The 27,093-nt window shown below is 35.0% G+C and overlaps 5 protein-coding genes across 11 annotated transcripts in view; 2 read left to right on the top strand and 3 right to left on the bottom strand.

Moving 5' to 3' along the window:
• Positions 1-505: 505 nt before the first annotated feature.
• On the bottom strand, positions 506-3,987 carry LOC111454971 (probable serine/threonine-protein kinase PIX13). Of its 2 annotated transcripts, none has more exons than XM_023096466.1 (7): positions 3,581-3,987; positions 3,379-3,465; positions 2,371-2,670; positions 2,156-2,291; positions 1,947-2,089; positions 1,343-1,466; positions 506-1,251 (listed from the first exon to the last, which is right to left on the bottom strand). In XM_023096466.1, the coding sequence occupies exons 2-7, from the start codon at positions 3,418-3,420 to the stop codon at positions 800-802; spliced, it is 1,197 nt and encodes a 398-aa protein (XP_022952234.1). In that variant the 5' UTR covers positions 3,421-3,465; positions 3,581-3,987; the 3' UTR covers positions 506-799. The 2 variants fall into 2 exon arrangements, with proteins under 2 accessions (XP_022952234.1, XP_022952233.1); XM_023096465.1 differs by having other exon boundaries at positions 2,371-2,681; positions 3,581-3,985.
• A 2,824-nt stretch (positions 3,988-6,811) lies between these two features.
• Positions 6,812-11,560, bottom strand: LOC111455284 (bromodomain-containing protein 9-like). 3 transcript variants are annotated; one of them, XM_023096884.1, is made up of 10 exons: positions 11,008-11,560; positions 10,369-10,414; positions 10,207-10,285; positions 10,084-10,129; positions 9,901-9,999; positions 9,069-9,137; positions 8,626-8,980; positions 8,394-8,551; positions 7,217-8,207; positions 6,812-7,122 (listed from the first exon to the last, which is right to left on the bottom strand). In XM_023096884.1, exons 1-10 carry the CDS (start codon positions 11,491-11,493, stop codon positions 6,863-6,865), a joined length of 2,589 nt encoding a protein of 862 aa, XP_022952652.1. In that variant the 5' UTR covers positions 11,494-11,560; the 3' UTR covers positions 6,812-6,862. The 3 variants fall into 3 exon arrangements, with proteins under 3 accessions (XP_022952652.1, XP_022952654.1, XP_022952653.1); XM_023096886.1 differs by having other exon boundaries at positions 7,039-7,122; positions 7,212-8,207; XM_023096885.1 differs by having other exon boundaries at positions 7,039-8,207.
• Positions 11,561-15,175: 3,615 nt separating this feature from the next.
• LOC111455055 (epidermal growth factor receptor substrate 15-like 1) lies at positions 15,176-23,509 on the top strand. The gene is made up of 13 exons (XM_023096577.1): positions 15,176-15,617; positions 15,900-16,995; positions 17,656-17,877; positions 18,003-18,235; positions 18,630-18,704; positions 19,368-19,439; positions 19,527-19,625; positions 19,726-19,797; positions 19,872-19,986; positions 20,818-20,886; positions 20,994-21,462; positions 21,811-21,937; positions 22,613-23,509. The coding sequence occupies exons 1-13, from the start codon at positions 15,468-15,470 to the stop codon at positions 23,264-23,266; spliced, it is 3,453 nt and encodes a 1,150-aa protein (XP_022952345.1). The 5' UTR covers positions 15,176-15,467; the 3' UTR covers positions 23,267-23,509.
• A 1,298-nt stretch (positions 23,510-24,807) lies between these two features.
• Positions 24,808-26,391, bottom strand: LOC111455610 (amino acid transporter AVT3B-like). The gene has a single exon (XM_023097339.1). It carries the CDS (start codon positions 26,306-26,308, stop codon positions 25,028-25,030), a length of 1,281 nt encoding a protein of 426 aa, XP_022953107.1. The 5' UTR covers positions 26,309-26,391; the 3' UTR covers positions 24,808-25,027.
• Positions 26,392-26,940: 549 nt separating this feature from the next.
• Positions 26,941-27,093, top strand: part of LOC111454925 (alpha-1,3-mannosyl-glycoprotein 2-beta-N-acetylglucosaminyltransferase) — a 13,289-nt gene continuing 13,136 nt past the window's right edge. For 2 of the 4 annotated variants that reach the window (XM_023096400.1, XM_023096399.1), the window contains exon 1: positions 26,941-27,076. The gene's annotated coding sequence lies outside the window, so the exon portion shown is untranslated. The other 2 variants (XM_023096398.1, XM_023096397.1) reach the window with 2 other exon arrangements.

Here is a 27,093-nt window from a genome sequence, read left to right as displayed (position 1 = left end):
TGTCCATTTCGACTTACCCTCAAATCTTTCTTTAGATGTGTAGCATGTATTTCCCCTATTCTCGTTTTTTCAATTATGAAGACTATGATCGTACTCACATTGGCCCTAATGGAGGGGCAATGTTTGGCCCTAATGCAGGTTGGCCCTAATGCAGGGGCAAGGTTTTTCTACTCACATTGGCCCTAATGCACGGGCGGGGCCATTGGCCCTAGTGCACACGCGGGATTTTCGAGGAATACAAATAACTTCTGATTTTTTCGGTTGTGGAATAAATTCCAATCTTAGTTTTATAAAATATCTAATAAATTATTAAAATTTTAACTTATTCAATAGGTCACTTAAATCTTAAAATTTGTTGTCACATAGACCTACTAAACATAGGGATAAAATTTCGGAGTAGGCAATATACATAACGCTCTTCATACTATACTAAAAATGATTCAATGACTAAATAAATTAAAGAAACTATGGAACCGGGATTTTACAATGAAGGAAAAAACGAATATTTTTCGTAGAGAACGTGCCTAAACGTTCTTCATACTCTACTAAAAATAATTCAAACTTTGATCATTCGATCAAGAATATATGTATTATTCAGTTGAGTTATGCGCATATTGGCTACCCTCGAAACACTTCCGTTCGAATCAAAATAATTAAGCTATCATCTCTCAATTTCACAGCAGAAAATCCCAACATCCACAACCTTAGTACTTATCTACAACCTTTTAGCACAGAGAACAAACTTCATTCTAACATTCTATAAGAAACATGAATGAAGAAATGAAGAACAGCTGAAATCTTATCTCAACCTGGGTGGTGTTGTTTGATAAGCATGGATTCCTCCATATTGCTTCACGTGAATTGGAGAATTATGGTGAAGAGGCTGATGAGCATTGCGGTTCGATGCCAGACGAGAAGCACGGGGTCTAGGCTCGATTGGTTTCTCATTCGTTTCGATCTGTTCTAAGGTCTCGACGACGTCTTTCATTGGCGGTCGGTTTTTCTGTTCTTTCTCAATACATTGTAGAGCCAGCTGAGCCACTTGGAATGCGGATCTGGATGGATATTTTCCTTCCAACCGGAAGTCCATCACGTTTTTCAGCTTCCTCCTCTCTGATAAGTATGGTTTTATCCAATCCACCAGGTTTTCTTGCCCGGTTGGACGGTTTTCATCAAGAGCACGTAAACCAGTCAATATCTCAATCAATACGACTCCAAAGCCATATACGTCACTCTTAACGTACAGATGTCCTGTGTCATAAACAAACGTCAACACGAAATCGCTTAGGTGATAACAGGCTCCAGTTCTTAGACAGTCAATATGGAAAGGTTTTTATCCTACCCGTGGTAATGTACTCGGGAGCAGCATAACCATGAGTGCCCATAACTCGAGTCGTCAGATGAGATTTACTTTCTGAAGGACCCAATTTTGCCAAGCCAAAGTCAGATAACTTCGCTGTATATGACTGCAGGAAAAGGCAGATTCGGTTTACAACAAATACTAAAAAGGAGACGACGATCACAAGAAAGGTTGCAACATTTGTAATAGCCTAAGTCCACCGCTAGCAGATATTGTCCTCTTTGGGTTTTCCCTTCCGGGCTTTCTCTCAAAGTTTTTATAACACATCTACTAGGGAGAGATTTTCACACTCTTATAAAGAATGCTCCGCTCCTCTCTCCAACCGATGTGGGATCTCACAATCCACCTCCTTTCGGGGTACAACGTCCACTGTGAGATCCCATATCGGTTGTAGAGTAGAACAAAGCATTGTTTATAAGGGTGTGGAATCCTCTCCCTAGTAGACGCGTTTTAAAAACCAAGAGCGGAAGCCCGGAAAGGAAAGCCCAAAAGGGACAATATCTTCTAGCGGTGGGCTTGGACTGTTACAAAGGTTGTCGACAAAAGTTCAAAATAACTAAAAAGCTCATAATAAACAGAACTTCACCCCATCAAGCAGAATATTAGAAGCCTTGAAATCTCTATAAATTACTTGATTATCCGATGCGTGCAAGAAGGCCAGCCCTCGGGCTGCGCCGATGGCAATCTTAAGCCGAGTATCCCATTCTAATGGTGTAACTGCCGAGCCCCCTGCATTTCAGAGAAAGATAAGAACACTAACAATTATAGCATAATATCATCCATTAGTTTCCTTACTTCCAAATAGATGATTCTCCAAGCTTCCTTTTTGCATGAACTCATAAGTAAGAAGCAACTCATGATCTTCCCAACAGTAACCCAACAGCTTCACTAAGTTTGGGTGAGAAAGGCTTCCCAAGAAGCCCACTTCTGACTGCACAACCAACCAGACAAGGTCATTATATGTCAATGCTTCACTCAAAGAGGCTTAGCTCATCCAAAGGCTAAGTTACCTGCCACTCCTCAATTCCTTGTAAGCTATCAGATTTCAACTTTTTGACCGCAATAACCATCGAAGTTCCCTTCCTTCCATGGCCCTTCTCCTCAAGCCAACCTTTATAAACCTTGCCGAAGCCTCCTTCACCAAGCAATGCATCGGCTCTGAAGTTTTTGGTTGCAGCTCTGAGCTCTGCCAAGCTATGCTCCCTCAAGTTTGGAGAGAGAAAATTCTGGCCATGTGGAAAAGCTTCATCTCCACTTGCTGCCGAGAACTGACTGTTCTTCGAGATATTGCTCACGGTTGATGCTGTTGCCTGGGATACCACTGTTATAGCCACAGATTTAAATCATAAACAAAACATCGTCATTGTTGAACACAACTCTTTATGGGAAACACTCGCACTTTTTATTAACATCAATCGAAAAGAGATTATAAGACACTTTGTAGAATACTACTGTTGTGCGGTTAGGGTGATGGGGTACGTATAGTAGAGCCTAGACAATTTATTCCTAAAATTTTTCGACTTTTGTTCCCAAAATAACTAAATCATTCTCCTAAAATAAACATCATACAATTATTGAGTTTAACCCTATTGGGCTAGTGATGATATTTTAAAGGTTATGAAAAAATTGATTTATGTCTAGTGGATCACACCTACCAAGAAAAAGTATTTTGTTTTTGTTCAATCTGTAATCATATATGAAATAGCCGACAGTATAAATTCGATAACACTTTTCCAACCGGATCTATTGCAAGAAAGGGATTACGGAAATATCTGCACGTAGCTCTTAGTCTCAGATCAAAATTCAAAGGAAAAACCAGCCAGAGATTCAAAAGCTAAGCTAGGAAACTCCAAACAGATTAAACAAACAAATAGCCGATCAAAGAACTCCAATTCTAAAGGGGGAAAATTATTAGGGCAGAACTTGCAGATTTTAAGCACAAACTTTGAAATAGAACTAAATTTCAGCAACAAAGTTCAAGATAATGAAGTGATATAAGAGAAAATCTGATGAATTACCTGAACTGAGATGTCCGGTGGTATTAGGGGTATGATTATCATCTGGAGAACCCCAGCAAATCCCCATTTATCTCGCTCTATCTCTTCCTGTGGAGCACAAAAATGAAGAAGATGAAGAAGATGATTAAGGAAAGCCTTTATGAAATTAAATACAAGCAATCCAGACTTCTTAGTCAATGCTTCATTTCTCTCGAATCCCCACCTGTACATGTTTTGACTAATTAATTCAGAAACCTCTCAATCAACGTCACAAATATAATCCGAAGAATGGGGATTTTAGGGCAAATACGATGGAAATATCAGCAGCGATGAATGGCCATTGCGGTGGAAACACAGGGGAGTGGAAAAAATTGGAATTAATTGAAGATTGAACGGTTTTACCACGAAGATTGAACGAGTCGCAGAACTGAAAATCTGGTGGAAACTGAAGAAGGAAGATGATAACAGACTGAAAATCTGTCGGTTTGTTTATAGTCAACTGACGTGCATTATGGTTGCTTGGTTTCAATCTATCAAGCTACGTGCAGAATTGAATTCAAAGATAACGAAAGGGGACGGAGAATTGAAAAGTAGAGACGTTGGGGTCGAGGTCTTATATGGGGTAGCCATTTTCCGCCATTGGAGGCCACGTCTTGCAGTCGTACAGTCTTACTTTTTATACTGACCGGAGAGGAGACCAACAAAAACGGATAACATCTATTAGTGGTGAGTTGTGTTATAAATACTATCAAAGTTAGACACCGCTATGTGCCAATGAGGACACTGAGCCCAAAGAGTGGATTGTGAGATCTCAACAGGCATTCCTTATAAGGGTGTGAAAATCTCTTACCAATAGACGCATTTAAAAACCGTGAGGCTGACAGCGATACATAATGGGTCAAAGCGGACAATATTTGCTAGCGGTGAGTTTGAATTATTACAAATGGTGTCAGAGCAACTCACCAAACGGTGCGAGCATTGGTCGGAGTAAGGCTAAACCCTCTTCATAGAATACGCGTTTTAAAACGGTAAGGCTAACAACGATATGTAACGGGTCAAAGCAAACAATATCTATTAGTAGTGGGCTTGGGTTGCTATAAGAGAACTCAAGTCTTATTTCTATTTTTCGTCCGGCTTCGTCAGACCTTATGTGAGTTTCTCCTTCACCAACCAAACATAATTCGTGCAGAATCTAAGCTTATTCAACCACACACTTCGAATGTGCGTGCCTGTTCAATCATTTACAGCTTTAGTTGACTTGCGTCATCTCTAGGTCAAGTCCTTAGGCTCGACCTTGCCTCTACTTCAAACTAACGTCACTCATATACAACGTCGCATCTAGTTGTATCGTAACACTTATCTACCTTGGTCTTCATGTGGTTGAACGAGCGCCACTTGAAAATCGTGATGAAGGTGAGGTCCTAATTAAATTAGTCATTAAATTTGAGAGTCGTATTAAATAAATCAAATTTAATAATATATATATATTTATTTATTTATCTATGAATAAACGGACAAGATGAAGCCACCCACGTCATAAATTAATTATAATTTAATTAAAATGACAGCCAAATTACTCATACAAAATTAATAAGAAATATTATTGAAATATCTAATTATTCTTAAATATCCATTTTGGTTAATAATTTATAAAATATTATCCATTTTTATTTACATTTTATTTTTCCATTAAAATAGTGTAGTTTTAATCCTTAAATTGCTGAGTTTAAAATTATTTTAATTTATTTTTTATTCAATTATTGCTTGTCCATAGAGAATTGAATTATAAAATAATATTAAGGGAGTTAATTATTAAAAAAAAAAAAAAAAAGATTTCCTACTCAACTTTGTCTTCTCACATTTAGACATTAAATGCTTAATTTAATAAAATAAATAATGTGTCAACGTTACCATACTTTTAAAATTAATTAAAATAAATAAATAATTAATTAATTATTATTTATCTTTTGAAAAGTCGGGAATCAGAAACTTTCCACTCTTTTATTTAAAAATTATTTAGTAATATAAAAAAAAAAAAAAAAATTTAAGTTAAAATAATAAAAATTTAATTTAATTTGTATTTTATCTAAAAAAAAATACTCTAAAATTTAAAAATGTTAAAAAATATCGTTAAAATTTTAAAATAATTAAAAAAATAAATGTATTATTAATTTTGGATAGAAATCGATATTATTTTATATTTTTTTTAGCTGTGCTTTATGTATGTATGTTTTGGCATGTCTTTTTCGTGTCTCTAGTCTTGTTTTGGATATGTTTTAGACTTGAGACGAGGTTATATTTTATTATGTGAAACAAAAAAAAAAAAAAGGCAAAATTGACCTTGCCACGTGTACAACTAACAACAAAAATTTAAAAAGATAATATATATATATATATATATATATATATATATATATATATTGTTTTCATTAATTTATGATAGTTTAATTATAATTCTTGGTTATTAAAAAAAGAAGATCGATTATAAATATGAGTAATAAAATCAAAATAAAATGTCTCTGTCTTGCTTAGAACAAAAGACAATTAATTAGTTGTCTAGAATTTTTAATCATGAAGGGAGGGCAAAGAAGGAATTTCTTAATTTTAAATAATTATTATATATTATTGGTTTTTTTTAAAAGTTTTATTAATATTCTTTAACATAATTTAAAAGTCCAAAAATACCCTTATCTTCCTCCTTCCAAATCTCATAAATTATTTTATTTTTTAATGTTAATTTTGAAAGTGGATTAATATTGTATGTAAAATTATTTTTAAAGTTTTAAAAATTCAAATAATGAAAAAGTATTTTTTATTAATTTAACCTTTTATTTATTTTTGTTTTGTTTTTGTTAAAATGAAAAGGAAAGAAATTCAAACATATCAAATGATGATAATAAATTACAAGAAGACTAAAGTAGAAAAAATAAATTAAATTTATTTTTATTTGACCATAAATTTAAAGGTCATGCACATAAATATTACCGTGTTATGATGGTCGCGTCGAATAAAATTTTCACATAATATATAATAATAAATAAATAAAATTATGTTCATTATATGAATATTTTAACGTTTTTAAACTTTCATAATAAATTCATTCAGTCTCTTTCTAACATTCAATCAAAATGAAACTTTAGTTAGTCTCTTTTCATCCAACTTTTCAAATACAACCAAACACTTCATTCAATGCTCGTTTCATTCATTTTAACGCTAAAATTTTGACAAACATACATCATTCAAATATTTTGACGAGTATATAACCATTAAGCGAAATTTATTTACTTCTAAATTCCAAACCAAGATTCCATTTAAATAATAATATTTAAAATTAACCATCTCAATAAAATACATTATTACAATAGTATTTCATTAAGTTAAATCTTATTATCTACTCGAACATAGTTAACATCTTAAAAATCGATAATTCGATCCTCAAACAAACAAGCTATGCCACAACCAAAAAAATCATACGAGATCAACCAAATCGTGCCATTCCCTGAGATTATTGAAGATGAGAAATAGAAAATAAACAATATATATAAATATGTGAATTAAAAAAAAAAAAAAATCTTCCTACGCTTCTCCAAGAACAGAAATTGGCACCTATCTTTTTTTTTTTTTCCCCTGAATCTAAAAAATTAGGATACATAAATCTGTACAAGAATCCCTCTTCTATTGTTTTTACAACACAATTTGGTAGGGGTTGATAAGGCTCCATCTTTGTCTCTACTCCAGGAGCAACAGATCTCAAACCCACCATTTCTATGGTTAATCAATCAAGAAGTTGAAAATTAATTAATAATTAGTAATCCTCAGAGCTGTAAAACTAAATCAGGGTGAGCAGAGTCCACCTTACTAGAGCTAGGAGGAGGAGATCCTGGAGATTTAAATCTCACGTTCAGGTCCGGGGGAACGGATTCGGGTTTGTATAGTGTTGTTGTTGTTGTTACTGCTGTTTCTTCTGGTGCTGGTGCTGATGATGGCCCCTGCGGCTGCTGCGGCTGCGGCTGCTGCCGCTGCCGCCATGGTGTTTCCATAAGAGTCTCGTTCCCCGACCCGAGCAATGAACTGGAAGAGTTTGTTGTACCAAGATTGTTTTCGGGACATTTTGGTTCTTTCAGATTCAGTCGGGTTGCCATTGCTGGAAGGATGAAATTAGCATTAGTCCTCGAGATCATCTCGAGCATTTGAGATGATGACTGAGGCTTTACACCAGCAGGCTCGGACGCGGATGCGCCTATTAGTTTCCCCCTGTGAGCAGAGAGATCAAAGCCATAAGCACCATTGAATCCATTCATACCATGGCGGATTGTTAGATTCTCGTGTTTCTGTAACGAAGGCCTCGAGATTGGAATACTACTTTCCAATACATTATAATCACTACTGGGATTTAATCCTTCAACTGTTTCCGTCTGTCCCCTGCAGGGCTCTGAAGATTGTCGAGTACTCAATGGCGATGATGAAGAAGCTGCAGAGAACTCAGCGGGAGGCCTGGAGGGTAAATAGCCATCTGAACTGGGGACATGAGAAGGCTCATCATGCATCTTAGACGACGTATCAGCTTCAGAGTTGTCGGATGATCGAACCGTCTTTTGTTCAGGAGCAAGAGGCTTTACATCAGGAGCCAAACTTTCATGCAACGTCGACTTTTGACCGAGTTCAGCTTGCGGTAGAAACACCCTCTTTGGTGTGGTATCATCTTCTACAACCCATCCAGGACCAAAACTCGAACCTGTGGGTAAAATTCTCTCAATTTTCTTAGACGCAACTCTCCATGCTACAGATCCAAGATCTGCAGCAAATCGAGCGAGGCTTCGTGCATAAGCATGCTCCAAGAAAAGCCCAACCTGATTCACATAAAGAGTATGTTATCCCACCAAAAAGTCTATATAGGCTCCAAATAGCAGCAGCATGTTTTAGGCAATATTAGATATATAAGAACAGTAAATATTTAAGCCAGTATTAGATCTATCAGTCATTCCAAGCATGGCATTTGAAAGATGATGTTAACAGTAATCAAGTTCAATACATACTGGCATTAAAACCTTCCTCTCTCTATCAAATGTATTCAGCACAGAGGGCTCCAGTAAAGTAGTTGCCGCTTGAAATTGCTTATATGTGTCACGCCGATTCTCATCGGAGACGATCGGTTTTTTCCCCTGTCTTACTGAATTGAATCTCAGTGCAGAACCTGCCAGGAAAAAAGAATATATGAACCAAAATGGCTGGAAACAAGAACACAAATGCTTGACTAAGATTTCTTACCTGTCATGTCCTCGCTTCTATCAAATCTGTTCGGGTTAAACAAATTAAATGCAGCTTCACTATTGGAAGAAAAGGAGAATCTGCCAGAAAAATCAGCTAAACCAGGCTTTTCAAAATGATGAAGTCCTTTCCTCAAATCGCTGGACCGATTTGTGTTTTCACCACCAGTAATAAGAGTGGCATCTGGGGAAAACTCCGAACCAGCACGTTCCATGGGAGGTCTACCCAATGGTTTTTTAAAATTCTTAGTCGGTGGTCTACCCCTTCTCACCACTTTAGGTTCTGGTTCATTATCATCACTATCTTGTCTCAAGTTCTTAAAACTCTTTTTTGCCAACTCTTGTATGGTACGCGCCTGACAAAAGTATAATAACTTTTATTATATGCGAATTGTGCAAAGTGAAAACATAAATGACAATAAAGAAGTTCGGTGAAAATCAAACCTGCCGATAATATATAGTATCTGAGGAATTATATTGCATTGCGTTCGAACTGATTAAGAGAACGTCTTTCTACAAGGGGAAAACAGAACAACCATTAAATCAATGCTACTAAACAAAGGATAGAATTCTTACAAATTTAGAAAAGCGTTTAAAAGGCTGTTGGGTTAAAACTCGAGGGTCGACAAACAAACGGGTAAATCTATATCCAAGGAGATAACACAAGTCTGAATTGAAAGAAATAACCATTTACTTTCGAACAGATGATGCACATACGACGCCTTTAAGCTATATGTATAAGATAATTCAAGAAAATAGGCCACGGAAGATCAACAGATAGAGGATAGAAAAGATTGCAAAAGAATAAAGGAGAAACTTCATGAAATCATATCAAAGTAAAACTGTGCTAACTTGATACTCGTCAAAATAAGCATTACTAAATTTCAAACCAAGTTCTAGAACAAGGATTCTAATTCCCACAACCAGTTTGTTCAGAATCAAGCATCCCTGTTCACTAATATAAGTTGATCCATAGACCACATGGTCGGTAGATTTTGGATGCAAAAGAAGATGCAATTTTCAAACCAAATAAACACAAAGGAAAATGAAAAAAAGCTCTGTATTCCAATGATTAAATCACGAGCGATGGATGTTTGCAAGCTTCACTATTCAGAATGCCAACAAAATATCAATTGAATCACCCTATTCTATTCCAACTTGCCAAATATAAATAAGAATATTCACAAAGAAGCAATTCGATTAGCATAACTTCAATCATGAAGTGGACCAAAACGATTTTTTAAACCAAGCAGAAAACAATAAAGACTGATCGTACTTCAAACTGTTCCAAGCTGCTATAAGCTCCAGAAGTAAGCTTCTCCCGAACAGTCCCAAAATCCATCGGATGCTCTATAATTTCGTGGTAGTCTGGAAGCTACAAATAATAATTTTAAAGTAAAATCAATGTAAAGATAAGACAAAGCAGGTCAACTGATGTGTCATCACTCCCAAAACCAACCTCGTTGGGGTCCACTGGTTCAGAAAACACACCATAGATGTCCTTCCTGGAATTAAAGCACCATTAAATAAAAGGCACAAACACAGTGTCAAAAACAATGAAAGATGAGCTAAAAAAACACACTTTTGAAGCCTGTCGAGGATGAAAACCAAAAGCTTCTTATCTGGTAAAGGCGTCGAGGGTGCCGAATCCATATGCGACCCTGCAAGTAATTATGTTCATAATGATGAAAAACAGTCGCAAACATGAGTTTCAAAGAAGTGGCGTGTGATTATTGACAAAAACCTTGAAGGGTTTTCGAGGGATTTGTAGCAGACATGGACTTCTCATCCTGAAACATCAAAAAGAATAAACCAACCCCAACAGTTACATTCGACAAATAACTTTCCCATTATGGGTGAGCTCCAGAAAAACAGACTGGACCAAATAAAAAGGTAAACAGGACTAGGAATCAGTGTGCCACGATTGCGAAAAAGAACGCAGCTATCACCTGAGAAATAATTAAGGAAGGAAAAGACAAATCCGAACTTTTTTTGTTCAAAATAGGACAGTCAAATCATATCGTTTTTAAGGAAGATAAATGCTAATAAATCATCAAAATTAAATATGCTGAAGAAAAGAATTTGCACCGCAGATTAAATCCGGTGTAGCCAGCCATCTCAAATTGGCCAAGTCAACCACCCTTGACTGAGATATACTCGAAAACCCAACAACAAAATTCAAAAGTGCGAAATTCAAGGAATCTCTTTCAGACAACGTCAACGAATTTTTCTCCCCTCTCCCACAATTTGAAAAAAAAAACGTACAAATCCCCCAAGAACTTTGGCGCCTTAACAATTACTTCACCGCCAGAAAAGAGGGGGGAAACCAATACAATAACCCCCAAAATAAGCAGCGAATCAAAAACACCCAAAATGGCAGTACCTTCTCGGAGTGTTGGATCCTAGATCCCTCCCCAATCGTGTCGATCTTCCGCTTTTTGTTAATCGACGCAGCATTACCGTCCACGTCCGCATTAGAATCGGAACGACAGGAATTGAGAGACGACGAATTGACGGGAGATTTGGGGGAGTGCAATCTGACGACGAGCTTGAGTTTCCTCTCGCGGCGGTTCGCAGCCAATTGGTCGTTGTATTCGGCATCCTCGTGGTCATCAGCGACCTCATCGGGAGTGAGGGCGTCGGGGTTGGGATTCCGGCGAGTAGATCGCCGCAGCGGAGTTGGAGAAGCGTAATTAGGGTTGGAAATTGCGGTGGAGGTATTGATTCGCTTGGTTTGGTGGTGATGCTTTTGCTTCTGCTCCTGCTCCTGCTCTTCTTGCTCTTGCTGCTCCTTGAGATTCCGCTTTTGAAGATCCAACAGCGATGGCCGCCCTTTCTTCCTCTTCTTCCTCTCCACTACCTTACCCATTTTTTGCTGCTCCTCTGTTTCTCTCTCTCCCAGCCCGCGTCTCTCTCCTCTCTCTCCCCGGAGAGATAAAACAAACAAAGCCGTATTATTCTTTTTATTTTATTTTCATTATTATTTCTTTTTACAATTATTACAATTTTTGTATGACTTTTATATTAATTTCACTCTAATTTAACAAATAATTCATTTCTATTTTCGTTTAAATTTTTTTAAATAATTTTATTTTTAAAGTAAATAACAAAATTGTTATAAATACAAGTATCGATACTTAAATTGACTCGATTCTCAAGTTATGAATACAAATATCGTCATTTTTACCAAATAAATGGTAAATGTGACAAATCGATGCTTACGAAATAATTTTACTTAAAATACACAGAATTTTTTTTTTTAAATTACATCCGTCATTATTTTATTTTGATTTTTAATTTTGTCGCTGAGTCAATTATTGTTATTAAAAAATAAAAATAAAACTTTTTATATATATAACTAGAAATAAACTCAAAAGTTATTTACGTATATTTATTCATTTCTATTTTCATTTAAAATTATTTAAATTTTATTTTTTAATAATTTTATTTTTAAATTAAATAACAAAAATTGACTCGATTGTCAAGTTTTAAATACAAATATCATCATTTTTACCAATATAGATACACAAAAAAATTGTTCATTTTTTTTAAGTTACCTCAGTCATTATTTAATTTTGATTTTTAATTTTGTCGCTTCGTCGATTATTGTTATTAAAAAATAAAAATAAAACTTTTTATATATATAACTCAAATAAACTCAAAAGTCATTTCTATTTTCATTTAAATTTATTCAAATTTTATTTTTTAATAATTTTATTGTTAAAGTAAATAACAATTATAAATACAAATATCGTCATTTTTACCGTATAAATGTGACAAGTATGGATACTTACAGAATAATTTTACATTAGATATAAAGAAAATTGTTTATTTTTTTTAAATTACGCCAGTGTTATTTTATTTTAATTTTTAATTTTATCGACGTCAATTATTGTTATTAAAAAATAAAAATAAAACAATATATATATATATATATAACTGAAAATAAACTCAAAAGTTATTTATGTATATTTATTTATTTCAGTGAATTAATTGTTATTTTTCAGGAGTTTTGTAACTTCGAGGAGGTGGAACGCGTGCTTGACACGTGACTTTCTTCTCGGACGACTGTGTACATCGTACATGTTTGAACTACTGTTGCAAAACAAAAATATGTTTGATTTTTTTCTTTTTTAAATTAAAATGTTTATATATATATTATTTATTTATTTATTTATTATTATTTTTTGTTATATGAAATTAATTTTAATTTTGTACCTTACTTTTTAATTTTTTATTATATTTTTAGTTTAGTTAACTTATTTATAATTAAAATTAAAATATTTTAGTATTGGTAGAGTAAATTTATATGGGACGAAAATAAATAATTTAATATCTATTATTTAACTTTTGTTTAATAATTATTTTATTTTTTAAAATTTTGTTGTTACTATTACAAAACATTTGAATTTATAGTGAAATTTTAAATAAATAAATAAAACAATATTTGAATTTTTTTTAATTAATTAGGGGAAAAAACTATAATAATTCAATAAAATTGGAAAATTAGTGGCATGATATTGGCAAGTGGAGAAATTATTAGCAATTATTTGATTTTGTTTCCTATTTTGAACAAACAAGCTTATTTAATACCAACTTATTAGTTGTCCTCAATAATTTAGACCAATTTTTAAGGTCAATTTTGAAATTTTAAATATTTAATCAATTTAGTAACTATTATCTCAAATATAATAATAACAATAACATGTTTTTAGTCTTTTTTTTTTTTTTTTTTTAAAACAACTATTTACCTTCCTTTTTTTTAGTTTTATAAGAGTTTGATAAATAGAAACTTTAATTTTATATATATAAAAAAAAATTACAATTTTTAAATCTGTTAAATTAATAACTTTCTAAAAAATACTTTTAAATTTTTAAAATTTTAAATAATGTACTTAAACTTTAAAAAAAAAAGAAGCTATTTTTGTATGAAAAAACTTTATTTCAACCTATCGTTTCTCGTATGTATGTATGTATCTATATATATATATATACACATAATAATGAATGTGAATATTTTTAATAAATACGTTCAAATTGACTCGTTAAATATTTATATATATAGTTTTTACTGAGTATTTGAATGTGCTCTATTTTTTTGGAGGCAGTGAAAAGTCCTAAAATCTTATCGATGGGTATTCTTTGCAATTTTTTTTATTTACTTAGTTCATGAACAAAGGTAATTCCTTTTAAAATTGAGAAAAGAGGTTTTAAATTATGTGTAATATTAAATTTTAAATTTGTTGAATATTATATATATATATATATATATATATATATATTTCCTTTTATATTTATATGGTAATTATACCGAAAGTTTAATATAAAGTACAAATTTATTTTTATATTTGATTTATAGATTTTTTAAAACTAACCCTTTTATTACATTTCTTAAACAAATATTTGAACTCGTAGCTAATTTTTTAAAAGAAATAAAAAAAAAATATATATTTTTTGTATTTTAAATTTTAAAAGACGAATTATAAACTAATTTTAAATATAAAAAATAATTTTTAACAAAAAGAAAAAGGAAAAAAAAGCTGTATTTTTAAAATTAAAGTTAGAAAGAGAGAGCGTTTTTTCGGAAGCAAAATTCTTTTATCTATTGCCGCCCAATTAAATAGCGCCACGAATCGAATCCACTGCTCAAGCGTGTTTTTGGGCTTTGACATGGGCCCACTAATGAAGGGTAGCAACAAACTAAATGGGCCTAAAGTTGGGCCTCTACATTAGCTTTTTAAAGGGTAGTTTTGGAATTGTGACACTAACACGTGTTTAAAAGTAATTTAGTTTCGAATTATTGGAAACAACTCGTTGTGTTTATTTTTTAGAAAAAAAAAAATTACCCTTTGAATTGTTGGATTTTTTAAAATTTTAATTTTAATTTTATTTAATATTACTATTATTTTTTAATTTGAAGTCTTTAAAAATCTACCGTAATTAAATCGTAAGAAAATAAGCAAATAATAATAATAATAAATAAATAAATAAAATGAAAACCAAACAATTACCCAACAAAACCTTAAATATTTAGATTTTACCATTCCAAAAATTTCAAAATTAATTATTATCGGACAAATATCAATACATCTTTGTTATTTGTATCGATTAATTACAAATTTGTCAGATCACTAATACACCGACATTAACCATTAATGATAAAATATACTTATTACATTATTTACAATTGAATATTTGACCTCTGATCTCATATTTGTCGAGTTTTAATAAATTAACGTGAAAATATATTTTCTTTTCGCCTTAGATCGAATTTTAGAAAATTAATAATTACTTGACCAATCAAAGTATACTTGTGACAATTTCGATAATGTTGTTTTTTTTTTAAGGTGGAGATTGAACTATAGATTTTTTTTTTTGAATAATAATTGATATTTTAATACGTAAAATAGAATTAATTGAGGTTAGAATTATATATAAAAAGGAAAAGAAAAAGGGTAGTTTTGTAAATAAGATCAACAAATCCGGATCAGTTCTGAAGCGGAGAAATCAAAAGCGTCTGATTGTTTTTATTTATTTTTTATTTTTTATTTTTTATTTTCTTTTCCCTCAGCGACAGAAACCTCGCCCCTCCCCCATCGCCCACCCTGCTCGCGCGTCAGTGTTTATCCCATTTCAATTTCCATTTTTCTTTTTTTATTTTGAATGATTTTTCTCTGAATTGATTGGGAGGGTCGTTCCAATCACTCGATTTCGTTCCCTTAGGGTTCTTAGGACATGTGCTCAATCCATGTGTTTTGATCTGTTTTGATTTCTCATGCGCGTGTGCCGTGGTTCCGTTGGCTCGTTGCTCCGATCCAAGAGTTGCAGATTTTGAATTCAGCAATGGCATCGGCGCAGAACCCAGCGCCGAACGTGGATCTCTTCGATGCCTACTTTCGACGTGCCGATTTGGATCGCGATGGTCGAATTAGTGGCGCTGAAGCGGTTTCCTTCTTTCAAGGCTCTGGATTGCCCAAACCGGTTCTTTTTCAGGTAACTCCATCGCTCCTCCTTTTTCTTTCTTCTTTTTTCTTCTGGGTTTGTGTAATTTTGCACTCTGCGTGGTGGGTTTTCAATTGCTGTTTGATTGGGTTCAGTATTACTGAGATTTGAATCAGGTCTGTTGGTCTTTCTTCTCTTAGAGGCTGGAATTGCAATTTTGATACCTATTGGTTTTGTTAGTCCGAGAATCTTTGACAACTTTTACTCATCTATCTTGATTATTTGGCTTCAGCTCTTGTTCTATTTGTTACTGTTTTGTTGATCTATCTGCAGATTTGGGCGCTTTCAGACCCTAGACAGATTGGCTTCCTTGGTCGGGCGGAGTTTTATAATGCCCTTAGGCTGGTCACCGTAGCGCAGAGTAAGAGGGAATTAACTCCTGATATTGTGAAAGCAGCGTTGTTTAGCCCAGCTGCATCCAAAATACCAGCACCACAAATAAATTTCAATACCCAGCCTGCACCTCAGTTCAATTCTACTGCACCGGTATCTACACCTCTGAGTGGCATTGGTACTCCTACGCCCTCCCGAAGTTCTGGGTTGGAATTACAGGTTCCACGAAACGTCACTACGAACGTTCCGCTAGTTTCTTCTAGAGAGAGTCAGTTAGTTAGGCCTCCATTGGCAACTTCAAATTCTGCTTTCCGTCCAGCACAGGGATTTTCAGGAGTCGGCACTGTCTCGGGGCCACCTCCAACAAATTCAATCATCTCAAATGATTGGGTTAGTGAACGTGCCAGTGGAATTCAGGGGACACCCTCGCAACCTCCAAACAGAGGAGTCAGTCCTGCTGGAATGCAGGTCGGATTTGGCCAATCAAGTGCTGGACTAACAACTTCTCAACCCCAAAGGCCTCAGTCTGCTCCTGGAGTAATGCCGGCTGCATCATCACCTGTGGAGAGTAAAGTGCAAGGTATTTCTGGAAATGGGACTGCTTCTGGATCTTATTTTGGAAGAGATGCCTTTCCTGCAACCCCAGTTTCTTCAAAACAAGATGTCCCTGCTGGCAATAAGACTTCCACATCAGTCACTGTTCCTGTGTCTTCTGTTACACAACCAATAGTTAGAGCAACTTCCCTTGATTCTTTGCAGAATTCTTTTATGAAACCGCCTCTCGCTAATCAAGCCCTACGGAACCAGCCACATGTGAAGCCCAATCAACAGAGCATATTGCAACCTGCTTCCTCTGGATTATCAACAGGATTGCAGAACTCTGTTTATGGACAGTCTCAGCGCCCTTGGCCTAGAATGACACAGAATGATGTGCAGAAGTATACCAAAGTTTTTGTTGAGGTGGACAAAGATAGAGATGGAAAAATTACCGCTCAAGAAGCACGCAACTTGTTCTTGAGTTGGAGGCTGCCAAGAGGTATAAATCCCTTTAGAGGAGAGTTTTACTTTTTCATTTTAAAATTTGCAAAATTGCTGAGTTCTTTTTCACGTCCTATTTATCATCATTCCTGATTCTTATTTTGATTTGAGTCTGTCATGAACAAGTTCGGACTGTTTAGTGGACTTATAAGCACATTCAAACACGAAGTTGAATGTAGCTTCCAGTTTTGGATTACTTCGTGTGATATTCAAGAATTATCTTTGAGTAGTCTAATGGTGGAGAAATTATTCAAGAAAGTTGGAACAATCTGGCTGAAAACTTTGTACCACTGGATGTAGGAGAGAGAAATACCCTTTGACCTTTTATTTTAACGTAGAATACTCTGTTACTTCTCCTGGTTGATAGTTATTTCTTATTCTTTGGATAAGAAATAATTTTATTTTCATGCGGAATGTTAGTTGTTTTTTTTTTTAAAAAATTTCCCGAACTTGCTTTAGTTACTATGAGGTTAGTACTACGCCAAATCTTTCTTTCTCTAGAAGTTTGAAAAATTAGAATTGTTTCATTGATGGTTAGTATAGAATCTCTATCTTTCTCCATTGAATGGCTGTTTGTTTGTTCGATAAATTTATGTTATTTTGTTTTCTTGGTTGATAATGATATTCTCACGTGTATATTATTGTTGACATCTGTCAGAGGTTTTAATGCAAGTGTGGGACTTATCCGATCAAGATAATGATAGCATGCTTTCTGTCAGGGAGTTCTGTATCGCACTTTATTTGTTGGAGCGGCATAGGGAAGGACATGTTCTTCCTGCTATGCTTCCTAGCAACATCATGTTTGATTTTCCCAGCAATGGTCATCCTGTGACTCCAGCTGCATCTAACCATAGCAATGCAGCTTGGAGAACGACAGCTGGTAATCTCTCTGACGAGTCACTTCATGGCCTTTTGCAATTTGTTGGACACCTCTAGGTGGGACACTATTTTCCTCAATATTAACTTTTTTTTCTTTTTTTCTTTTTTTTAATTTTTATTAAAAAGGTCATCAACAGCACCAAGGGGTTCCTGGGTCTGGTAATCTTCATGGAGCTCCTACAATTGGAGTACGTCCACCTATACCTGCTGCTGCCCTCCCGGTTGAGGATGAGCCACAGACCAATCAACCTAAATCAAAGGTTCCTCTGCTGGATAAAAATCTTGTTAGTCAACTTAGTACAGAAGAGCAGAACTCCCTCAACTCAAAGTTCCAAGAAGCAGAAGATGCTGAGAAAAAGGCACCTCATTTACTTCCTTATATGTCTTATTTTTGTTCTATCCTCAGATATGGACATAGTTGTGGTCTTGGTTAGATTTGTTCCGGGTTATCATGAAATCACAAATAAAACACCTCACTTTTTATGCATAGATGTTTTTTTTTTCTATTTATTGAAATTAGGTTCGTGGATTGGACAACTTGAAGTTGGTTGTTTTTCTCCCTTATCTTTTTTTCTTTTCTGTCTTTTCTCATGTAGTAGAAAGTTTCGATGGAAGTTTATGGTAATAGCTATCATGTGGATTAAGATTCTCACATTATTACAAATTAAGCAATATCATCATTTGGTCTAATATTAAATACTTTTATTTGTCTGTCACTCATGTTTCTGACATATATTGTTTTATTCAATGAAGGTTGAAGAACTGGAGAAAGAAATTTTGGACTCTAGACAGAAAATCGAGTATTATCGTACTAAAATGCAGGAACTTGTAAGTATTAAAGAATTGTTTTATGCATTTTTTTTTCTTTTAGCCATGAGATATTCATGGTTATGTTTATATATGGAACACAATGGAGTGTGGTCGAAAAAGTTTTGGAAAGATGATGGTTCTGTTGTTGAGAGATGCCCCCAATACTTAACACAAGCAAGGAATTTCGCGTCTTTTTGCTTGCATTTATTTTCATTCAATGAATTAAAAGTTTTTGTTTCTTATGAAACATAATAAAATACTGGAAATGTAACTGAGCAGCTATCATATGCTTGAGTGAAAGGTTTATGTTTTTATAAGTACCAACTATTGTTATGCTTTTGCTAAAGATTGCTTTTGTACCGTATACATTCATTGAAGGTGGATTTAGTTCATAATACATCAACATTCTTTGTAAGATGCTTTTTATTTTCAGATAATTCAGGTATTATATTTTACATCATTACCACTGAAAGCGTTTTAAAGTCACCAGTCATTATACTGGTTTTGTGTTTTGGTGATGGAGGACATCCCTCATTCTTTATCTTTAAAATTCGGCTTTCAATTCTTAATACGTCGTACAGTTGTGTACTTGTTAGTTGTATATGACAGGTGCTTTACAGTTACAACGTTTGATTACCCTACTGCTTTTTTTCTTGATTTTTTTTTTTTCCTCTCAACAAGATTTTGTACAAGAGCAGATGTGACAATCGGTTGAATGAAATATCTGAAAGAGTGTCTTCAGAGAAACGTGAGGTATCTATTTGATGGAATAACGTGCAGTTCATCTGTGTTTAATTTAAATGATTACAGTGAATTCAACGGAGGTTTTGATTCTAACAGGTAGAGTCCCTTGCCAAGAAATATGAAGAGAAATATAAACAATCTGGTGATGTAGCCTCCAGATTAACCGTTGAAGAAGCTACATTCCGTGATATACAGGTGTTCAATACTGTTTGTAAATCAGATTGTGAGAAGCCATTTCAATTTTGATATGCATTCAGAAACTAATTGTATTGGATGCTGTTGTTTTCTGGTTTAGGAAAAGAAGATGGAACTGTATCACACGATTGTAAAGATGGAACAAGATATTAGTGAAGATGGTGTTCTTCAGGTAAATATAGTTTTCTGGGCCAATAGAACCCTGCAGGAACTCATCTAATGTCGTTTCTATATTCCAAATATCAGGCTCGTGCTGATCGTATTCAGTCAGATATTGAAGAGTTGGTGAAAGTTCTCAATGAACGCTGCAAGAGTTATGGTTTGCGTGCAAAACCAATAACTCTAACGGAACTTCCTTTTGGTAAGTTTCTTGTACTGTGTTATTTAGTCCTCTGCCAATTTTAAGTTTTCTGGCAATCAAGATGTCTTGGTTGTGAATGATTTGCATTCAAAACAAAAAGTAATATACCCTTCATTATCGGGAACTAGTTAGTCATATTACCTCATGTAACTTTAATTACAAAATTTTGGGAGCATGTACTTCTTTCAAGCTTATTTGATATCTTAACTACAATTAGCTACTGGATTGGAATTTAGTCATGGAGATCATAAGTTCGCCTTTTCTTTCTTCTTTCTCTAATAAAAAACTCAAATTGATACTCAACACTATCAACCATTCTAATCATGCCTCTGACAATAAAACATCTAGTTGCATTTGTACGTGGAAGAAAAACTCACCTTTCAATTATCATCATCCTTTTCTTTTCAACTAATGAATTGTTTAGTGGTTATTGAAGTTGCATTTAACTATTTTATCCAATGATATTTTTTATCTAACATTACCATCATTTATGTAAAGAAACCTTAATCATCATCACGTTCATTGGCATTCGTAAGTCTTACTATTCGTTACTTTCACATCAACATTAAAAATTAATATTCATTACTTTACATCATTTATGTAATGAAACCCTAATCATCATCACGTTCATTGGCATTCGTAAGTCTTACTACTCGTTAATTTCACATCACCATTAAAAATAGTGTCTCTCTCTCTCTCTCTCTTTCTCTCTCTCTTCCTCTATGTTCTTCTTTGTTCTCCTTAAGATTTTTTTATTTGATCTCTTTGCTATTTTGTTTTTTTCTTTTTTGTCGCTGTTTGATCATTTTCGCCTCAATGTTTCAAATAAAGGCTGGCAACCTGGAATCCAAGTGGGTGCTGCTGACTGGGATGAAGATTGGGACAAATTCGAAGAGGAAGGTATGCCTAAGGAGTTTATATTAGGCATTTAATGATTTTTTATGCCTTCTTGCATTACCTTATTTGTGGTGACTGCCGTGGATGAATCGTTCATACTTTCTTTTCAGGTTTCTCTGTTGTCAAGGAGCTCACTCTTGATGTACAAAATGTCATTGCCCCTCCTAAGCAGAAATCTAAGTCAGTACAAAAAGAAAAAGGTTCAACCGTTGACAGCCAAAACGTTACACCTGCAGCGGATGCTGATGCCAAGGAAGGAGGTTCTGCACCAGATGCTGATACGAAGGGAGAGAAACCGCCCTCTATTGATGAAACAGCTGTTGAAAATGGTTCCGCACATGATAATAAAAGTGAAAATGGGTCAGCCAAAAGTGCTCCTAACAGCCCCTTCGCACCCAAAAGTGCACCTAGCAGCCCCTTCGCAACCAAAAGTGCACCTAGCAGCCCCTTCGCACCCAAAAGTGCTCCTAGCAGCCCCTTTGCAAGTAGTGTTATTGGAAGTCCCAAGGAATATATGGATTCCAGTTTTGGAAAGGCTGCTGGCTTTGATGCTTCACCCCGTGCTAAGGACGCTTTAAGGTATCTAACTTTTCTTCTTGGTTGTCTATTTCTCTAAGAGTTTTTGTTTCTATTTTTCACTTCTATAGCCTGTTTCTGTTTGCCCATTTCTTTGTGGTTAATGGGTCTTGGTCTTGATCTTTAATTGATTACCATCGTTATCTACATGTTTTTAAACGACATGCATCAATTCACAAAGGTGGATGAAAAAAGGAGTGCCTGGGTGTTCCGTGAGAACGTGAATTACAGGAAACACTTAAGTTAGAGTTGCAAAAGGAGTTCATAACTACTATCATTCTTATGGTTTTGTTCTCTTTGAAGTATACTCTCTGCTCTTGAATAAATAATTTACCCGAACCATTTCTTCAGTGATCATGGAGGTGCAGGATCTGTGTTTTCTGGTGACAAGAGCTACGACGAACCAGCTTGGGGAGCATTTGATGCGAACGATGATATTGACTCTGTTTGGGGCTTTAACGCAGGAGGTTCCACCAAGGTGAGCAGAAAATTGTACTTCATAATTGACAACTCAATTAGCACAAATGCTCCTCACCTGAGAAGTGTGAATACGAATATGAGATATGGGCACAACAATATACGATTACACGCCACTTTTTTAAAAATCTAGGACACAAACACGGGAAGAACACATTTATTAACATCAACAACTTTATGCATTTATATGCTAAAAATATGACTTTGATACATGCCTGACAAATGTTGTACCTGTATTGACTTTGTACAAACTAATGTCTAACAATGTCTATTTGTGCTACCAAATGTACGATATGTGTCGAACAAGTGTCAGATGCAAACACGCGAGCCAAACTGAAAGTATCCGTGCTTCTTAGCTCTTCACTTTATCCTATCATCTTTTTTCTCCTTAAACTTTCCTTTCGATACATTCAGTTCCGTATACTTGAAAACTAGGAAATATACGCATATTATTTAGAAGTGTTAAATAATATCAATATATACGCATATTCAGTACCTATTTTGTTGACATTTCTATTATGTGTTATAAATATGTCATCGTTTTGTATGGTGGTCCTGATATCTACTTGTGATGTGCTGCTTGTTGCCAATGTTCATTTTGCTCCAGCGTTTGTTTATTCAGCTGTTCTTGAGACCTGTTGATGCATACATTTAATTTGCCGTTTACTATTTACAGGCCGACAATGATGTAACCCGGGACAACTACTATTTCGATTCTGGGGATTTCGGCTTGAATCCTATTAGAACAGATCCATTCCAGGCTAAGAGAAGCACATTTGCTTTTGATGAGTCTGTTCCTAGCACCCCACTCGTCAACTCAGGAAATTCACCAAATAATTACCATGATGGATCTGAACCAAGCTTCGACAGCTTCTCAAGGTTCGATTCTTCCAGTGTGCATGACAGTGGTTTTTTCCCTCCTAAGGACACATTTACACGGTTCGATTCGATGCGTAGCAGTAGAGATTTCGACCAGGGTCCTGGATTCTCCTCATTCAGTCAATTCGATACAACGTACAACAACAGAGACTTTGATCAGGGTGGATCCTCATCACTGACACGATTCGATTCAATGCGCAGCAGTAAGGACTTCGATCAGGGATCCCCTTCATTGTCACGATTTGATTCAATGCGTAGCAGCAAGGACTTCGACCAGGGATTCCCTTCATTGGCAAGATTCGACTCAATGCGCAGCAGCAAAGACTTCGATCAAGGTCACGGATTCCCATCGTTCGATGATCCAGACCCGTTTGGATCAACAGGGCCGTTTAGAGCGTCCCTGGATAATCAAACTCCAAAGAAAGGATCAGATAATTGGAGTGCCTTTTAGCCAGGTTTGCATAACTAATTTTACGAATGATATGTTTTGTCTAAAGCGTTCTAGACCGGGTTAAGCTAAGCTAAGCTGGGATGATATGATATGATATGATATGATATGATATGATATTTGAGACGTAGGTTTGTCCTCGGTGTGTGCCATCTTTGCCTCAGGTTGATGCTTCTTCTGCTCACCTCGTGTATTCAATTTTTTATATAAATTTTAAATTCATTTGTATGACTTTTGTTTTTGTTTTTTTAAAAAGAGAATGATGCTTTAGAGTATTGGCGTGAGAATTTGATTAATTTGCAGAGTTCGTGTTGAATTATGATCCCACCGCCGAGCCTTGAGCGAGGCTGGCTTTGCTCTTCTATGTATGATAATTTCATTATTTTGCATTAATTTTGCCAATTAGTGGAATTTATTTTTGTGGGAGAGCTTTTTATTTATTTATTTAAATTTCGTAATGTGCTTTTCGTTTTACATTTTCATTTTCGGTAATATATATTTTATTTTATTTTTAAGTATTTTGTTAAACTTTTTTTTATATTATTGTTAAGCAGTACTAGCCTACATTTTTTGTGTGATTTTTTTTAGAATGAGAAACAAAATTAGTAAAGCAATTATATTATCGATTTAATTCTACTTCGAGATCCTTTTAAATTATTGAATTTGAATCTCGAAAACTAAATATGTCATGTTTGAAATGACGAGAAATTAAACTCAAATATCAATAATTTTTTAGACCAAAATTATGTTTTATCAAATAAATTAGAAAAATGACAACTAAAAAAAATAATAAGAATGATTATAAGAAAATATTACAAAGGTTTCGCTCTAGAAGAGTTACAATTTTAACTTTGTGTCAGCACCCCTTCAGGTAGACAGTTTCTGTGGGGCGTAAGCGCCCCAAAAGGTAACGGAGATGTGCATAGGCTTCCCTGTGTCGGAGATTGGTCCTTGAGTGTAAAGGCAGAAGAGTGTCACGACCTACAGACCTATAGGCCAAGGGATAGTCTGGTAACGGAGGCATGCAAAGGTTTCCTTGGGTCAAACAGAGATTGGCCCTCGAGTGTAAAGGCAGAAGAGTGTCACGACCTACAGACCTATAGGCCAAGGGATAGTCTGGTAACGGAGGCATGCAAAGGTTTCCTTGGGTCAAACAGAGATTGACCCTCGAGTGTAAAGGCAGAAGAGTGTCACGACCTACAGACCTATAGGCCAAGGGATAGTCTGTAACGGAGGCATGCAAAGGTTTCCTTGGGTCAAACAGAGATTGACCCTCGAGTGCAAAGTCAGAAGATGTCAATCATTTTTCGTTAAATAGTTCAAATTGTCAACTACGTTATGGTGACCTTTCCAAATAATTTTTTTTTAAGAGCGCTGAAAAGAACCCTCAAGTATAATCGTGTTGTTGAAAGTTACGTTCGTCATCGATCATTACTATTGACCTCGACATCTTCATGATTGGGGTTACGCCTTGGAGAATGATCCAACTTTTTTGCTAAACATACCGAATCTTGTTTAAGATACCAAAATGAATATTTCAAAAGTTTAAAACATCAACACAAAATTATTTAAATTCATAGTAATTCAACAACTTACACTTAAAAATCCATTGTACTTCGTACAGTATCATATAAAAATACAAAGAAAGAAATCCCACAAACTATGAACAAAATCTTAGCCTTGAATGTCTCCTCTGCAACAGAAACTCACCATTTTCAAGTTTGAAGCTCAGAGAAGCTTCCATTTCCAAGCTAAAATGGAGGTCTAGTTTGCAAAATACATCTGTTCCACAGCACTTACAGTCCCTGCAACTCCAAGAACAGTTCCAGAAACCACAATCACCAAATCCAAACACCAACCTTTCCATCCCATCTCATCCTTGAAAACCAGCAGATGAAAAAATGCAGGCACCACAAATCCCAATGAACAGCACAATCCACTCCCAACTAATGACAAGAAATCTGTAAAATTAGGAACCCAAATCGCCATTAAAGTTGCCATTACAACCAGCAACCATCTCAGCCAGAAACAGTATCTTCCTCTTGAGAATCGCCTCTCGATGATTTCATATGCTGGATTCATCATCAATGGCATGGTGAAGAATAGGTTTATACAGAGACCTAGTTTAACAATGGCGCTCAACAATCCTGGACCCATGTTTGAAGTGATCACATCGTTTGTTTCTTGTCCGAAAGCGAAGTATCCAAGAACACCAAATCCACCATAAAGAGCGGCTATAAACGCCATTGACAATCCCAGGATCTTCCCGAATTTATCTCTGTTCTTCATCTCTGATTCTAGAGGAAGAATCATTGCGATTCCTTCGAAGGAGTAAGCAGCTACTCCCATGCCGTAGAAGAACACCGATAAGCCTCCAAAAGCCTCCACTGGAGGCCTTCTCTTTGAGATAACAGAAATGTCCTCAACCATCACCACTCCCATAGCTCCTAAATCAACCACATCTGCAAAAATACTCAAAGGAGCCAAATGCGTCAGTGTTTTGATCGAATTCAAGCCTAATTGGAACGGTAAACAGCCTAGTATGTACAAGATCTTAGGGGAAGCTTCGAGAAAATCAGAGCGCAAAGCCATGGTGGATGAATTGAACAAATTACTCAACGTATTGCCGATGAAGACTAAATACCCTACGCAGAAGCCAGTTTGGGCCAAAATAATCAAAATATCGACAATCGCTCGGCCAAATGAGCCACAGACTGAGAAACCTAAATCACCAAATGAATTAACCTCGGAGGAACCGTCGGCAACGATCTTCCGACGAGTGTAGACAAGAAGCATCATGCAGTAATATGTGACGGCGGCGACGGAGAAAAGCATTATCAAGCTTGTAGCCCATCCGGTGCGCTTGAAGGCGTAAGGAAGGCCGAGAACACCGGCGCCGACAATCGAGATGAACACGTTGGCGAACGTCTTGGCTTGAGAGGATCGAGGCAGTCCGCCGCCGAGGAGCGGCGTGTTTTCTCCCGGTGGAGATGGTTTCCGGCTGTGAGCCGAATCGTACACGGCGGCGTTCCTTTCGTTCCCCATTAATTCCGGCGAAAGAGCTTATCGCTGTTTGTGATTGGCCGTACAAAGATCAGTTGGGGAAGACAATTATTGGTGGAGTTCGAAGGTGATCAGTTATCGCATACACTACTAAAATATTATTTTAATATTTATTTTTTTATACATTATTTTTATTAAAAATAAAATAATAATAATAATAATAATTTCCAAAATTTAAAAAGAAAAAAATTTCAATATATAGAAAAAAATAATAATAATAAAGACGTTAAAATTATCTGTCAAAAATGTCATTTAAGAAATTAAATATTAATTTTTTCTTACAATTTTCTTTTTAAAATATTAGTAGAAATTTAGAATTTTCTTCCCTAAAATGTAATTTTCTTATTTATTTATTTATCTATCTAAATTTGCCTTATTTTATTCGTGTTTAATTTAGCATTAAATAATATTAATAATTTGTTAATGCACTAGAAATTAAATTAAAAAATTTAAGATTAAATGGAAAAATTTATTTATTTTGTCTATTTTGTCTATTTTGGGGTTTTTATTTTTATTTTTATTTTTAATTTACGAAATCTTATTGTTTTTTTCTTAAACAAAATAAGATATTGGTTAATAGTAAGCCGCGCGGATCAAACCATTTAGATTTATTTCTAAATTTCTAATTTTTTTTTTTTTTTTTGTTCAGCCTGATGAACTGAATTGACTCGCAGTCGTCGCGACTGAAAATCCGATCAATTCCTGATAGAAATCCAGCGATTCGGATTATAATTATCATCCGCTTTGTGGTTTTTTTTTTTTTTTTT

The sequence above is a fragment of the Cucurbita moschata genome, unplaced genomic scaffold, assembly GCF_002738365.1.
Source record: "Cucurbita moschata cultivar Rifu unplaced genomic scaffold, Cmos_1.0 Cmo_Scf00017, whole genome shotgun sequence".
Classification (NCBI taxonomy): domain Eukaryota; kingdom Viridiplantae; phylum Streptophyta; class Magnoliopsida; order Cucurbitales; family Cucurbitaceae; genus Cucurbita; species Cucurbita moschata.
This window is presented reverse-complemented; position numbering and strand designations above follow the sequence as displayed.

Excerpts from the sequence above, each read along its gene's own strand:
- LOC111454971 (XM_023096465.1), bottom strand. The coding sequence starts at position 3,445 with ATGGGGATTTGCTGGGGTTCTCCAGATGATAATCATACCCCTAATACC. Across the intron at positions 2,292-2,370 it reads AAGGAATTGAGGAGTGGCAG|TCAGAAGTGGGCTTCTTGGG; the intron begins GTAACTTAGCCT and ends TTGGTTGTGCAG. Across the intron at positions 1,252-1,342 it reads TCCCGAGTACATTACCACGG|GACATCTGTACGTTAAGAGT; the intron begins GTAGGATAAAAA and ends TTTATGACACAG.
- LOC111455284 (XM_023096884.1), bottom strand. The coding sequence starts at position 11,493 with ATGGGTAAGGTAGTGGAGAGGAAGAAGAGGAAGAAAGGGCGGCCATCG. Across the intron at positions 10,286-10,368 it reads TCCCTCGAAAACCCTTCAAG|GGTCGCATATGGATTCGGCA; the intron begins GTTTTTGTCAAT and ends AATTACTTGCAG. Across the intron at positions 10,000-10,083 it reads AACCAGTGGACCCCAACGAG|CTTCCAGACTACCACGAAAT; the intron begins GTTGGTTTTGGG and ends TATTATTTGTAG.
- LOC111455055 (XM_023096577.1), top strand. The coding sequence starts at position 15,468 with ATGGCATCGGCGCAGAACCCAGCGCCGAACGTGGATCTCTTCGATGCC. Across the intron at positions 19,440-19,526 it reads TGTCTTCAGAGAAACGTGAG|GTAGAGTCCCTTGCCAAGAA; the intron begins GTATCTATTTGA and ends TGATTCTAACAG. Across the intron at positions 19,798-19,871 it reads GTGAAGATGGTGTTCTTCAG|GCTCGTGCTGATCGTATTCA; the intron begins GTAAATATAGTT and ends TCCAAATATCAG.
- LOC111455610 (XM_023097339.1), bottom strand. The coding sequence starts at position 26,308 with ATGGGGAACGAAAGGAACGCCGCCGTGTACGATTCGGCTCACAGCCGG.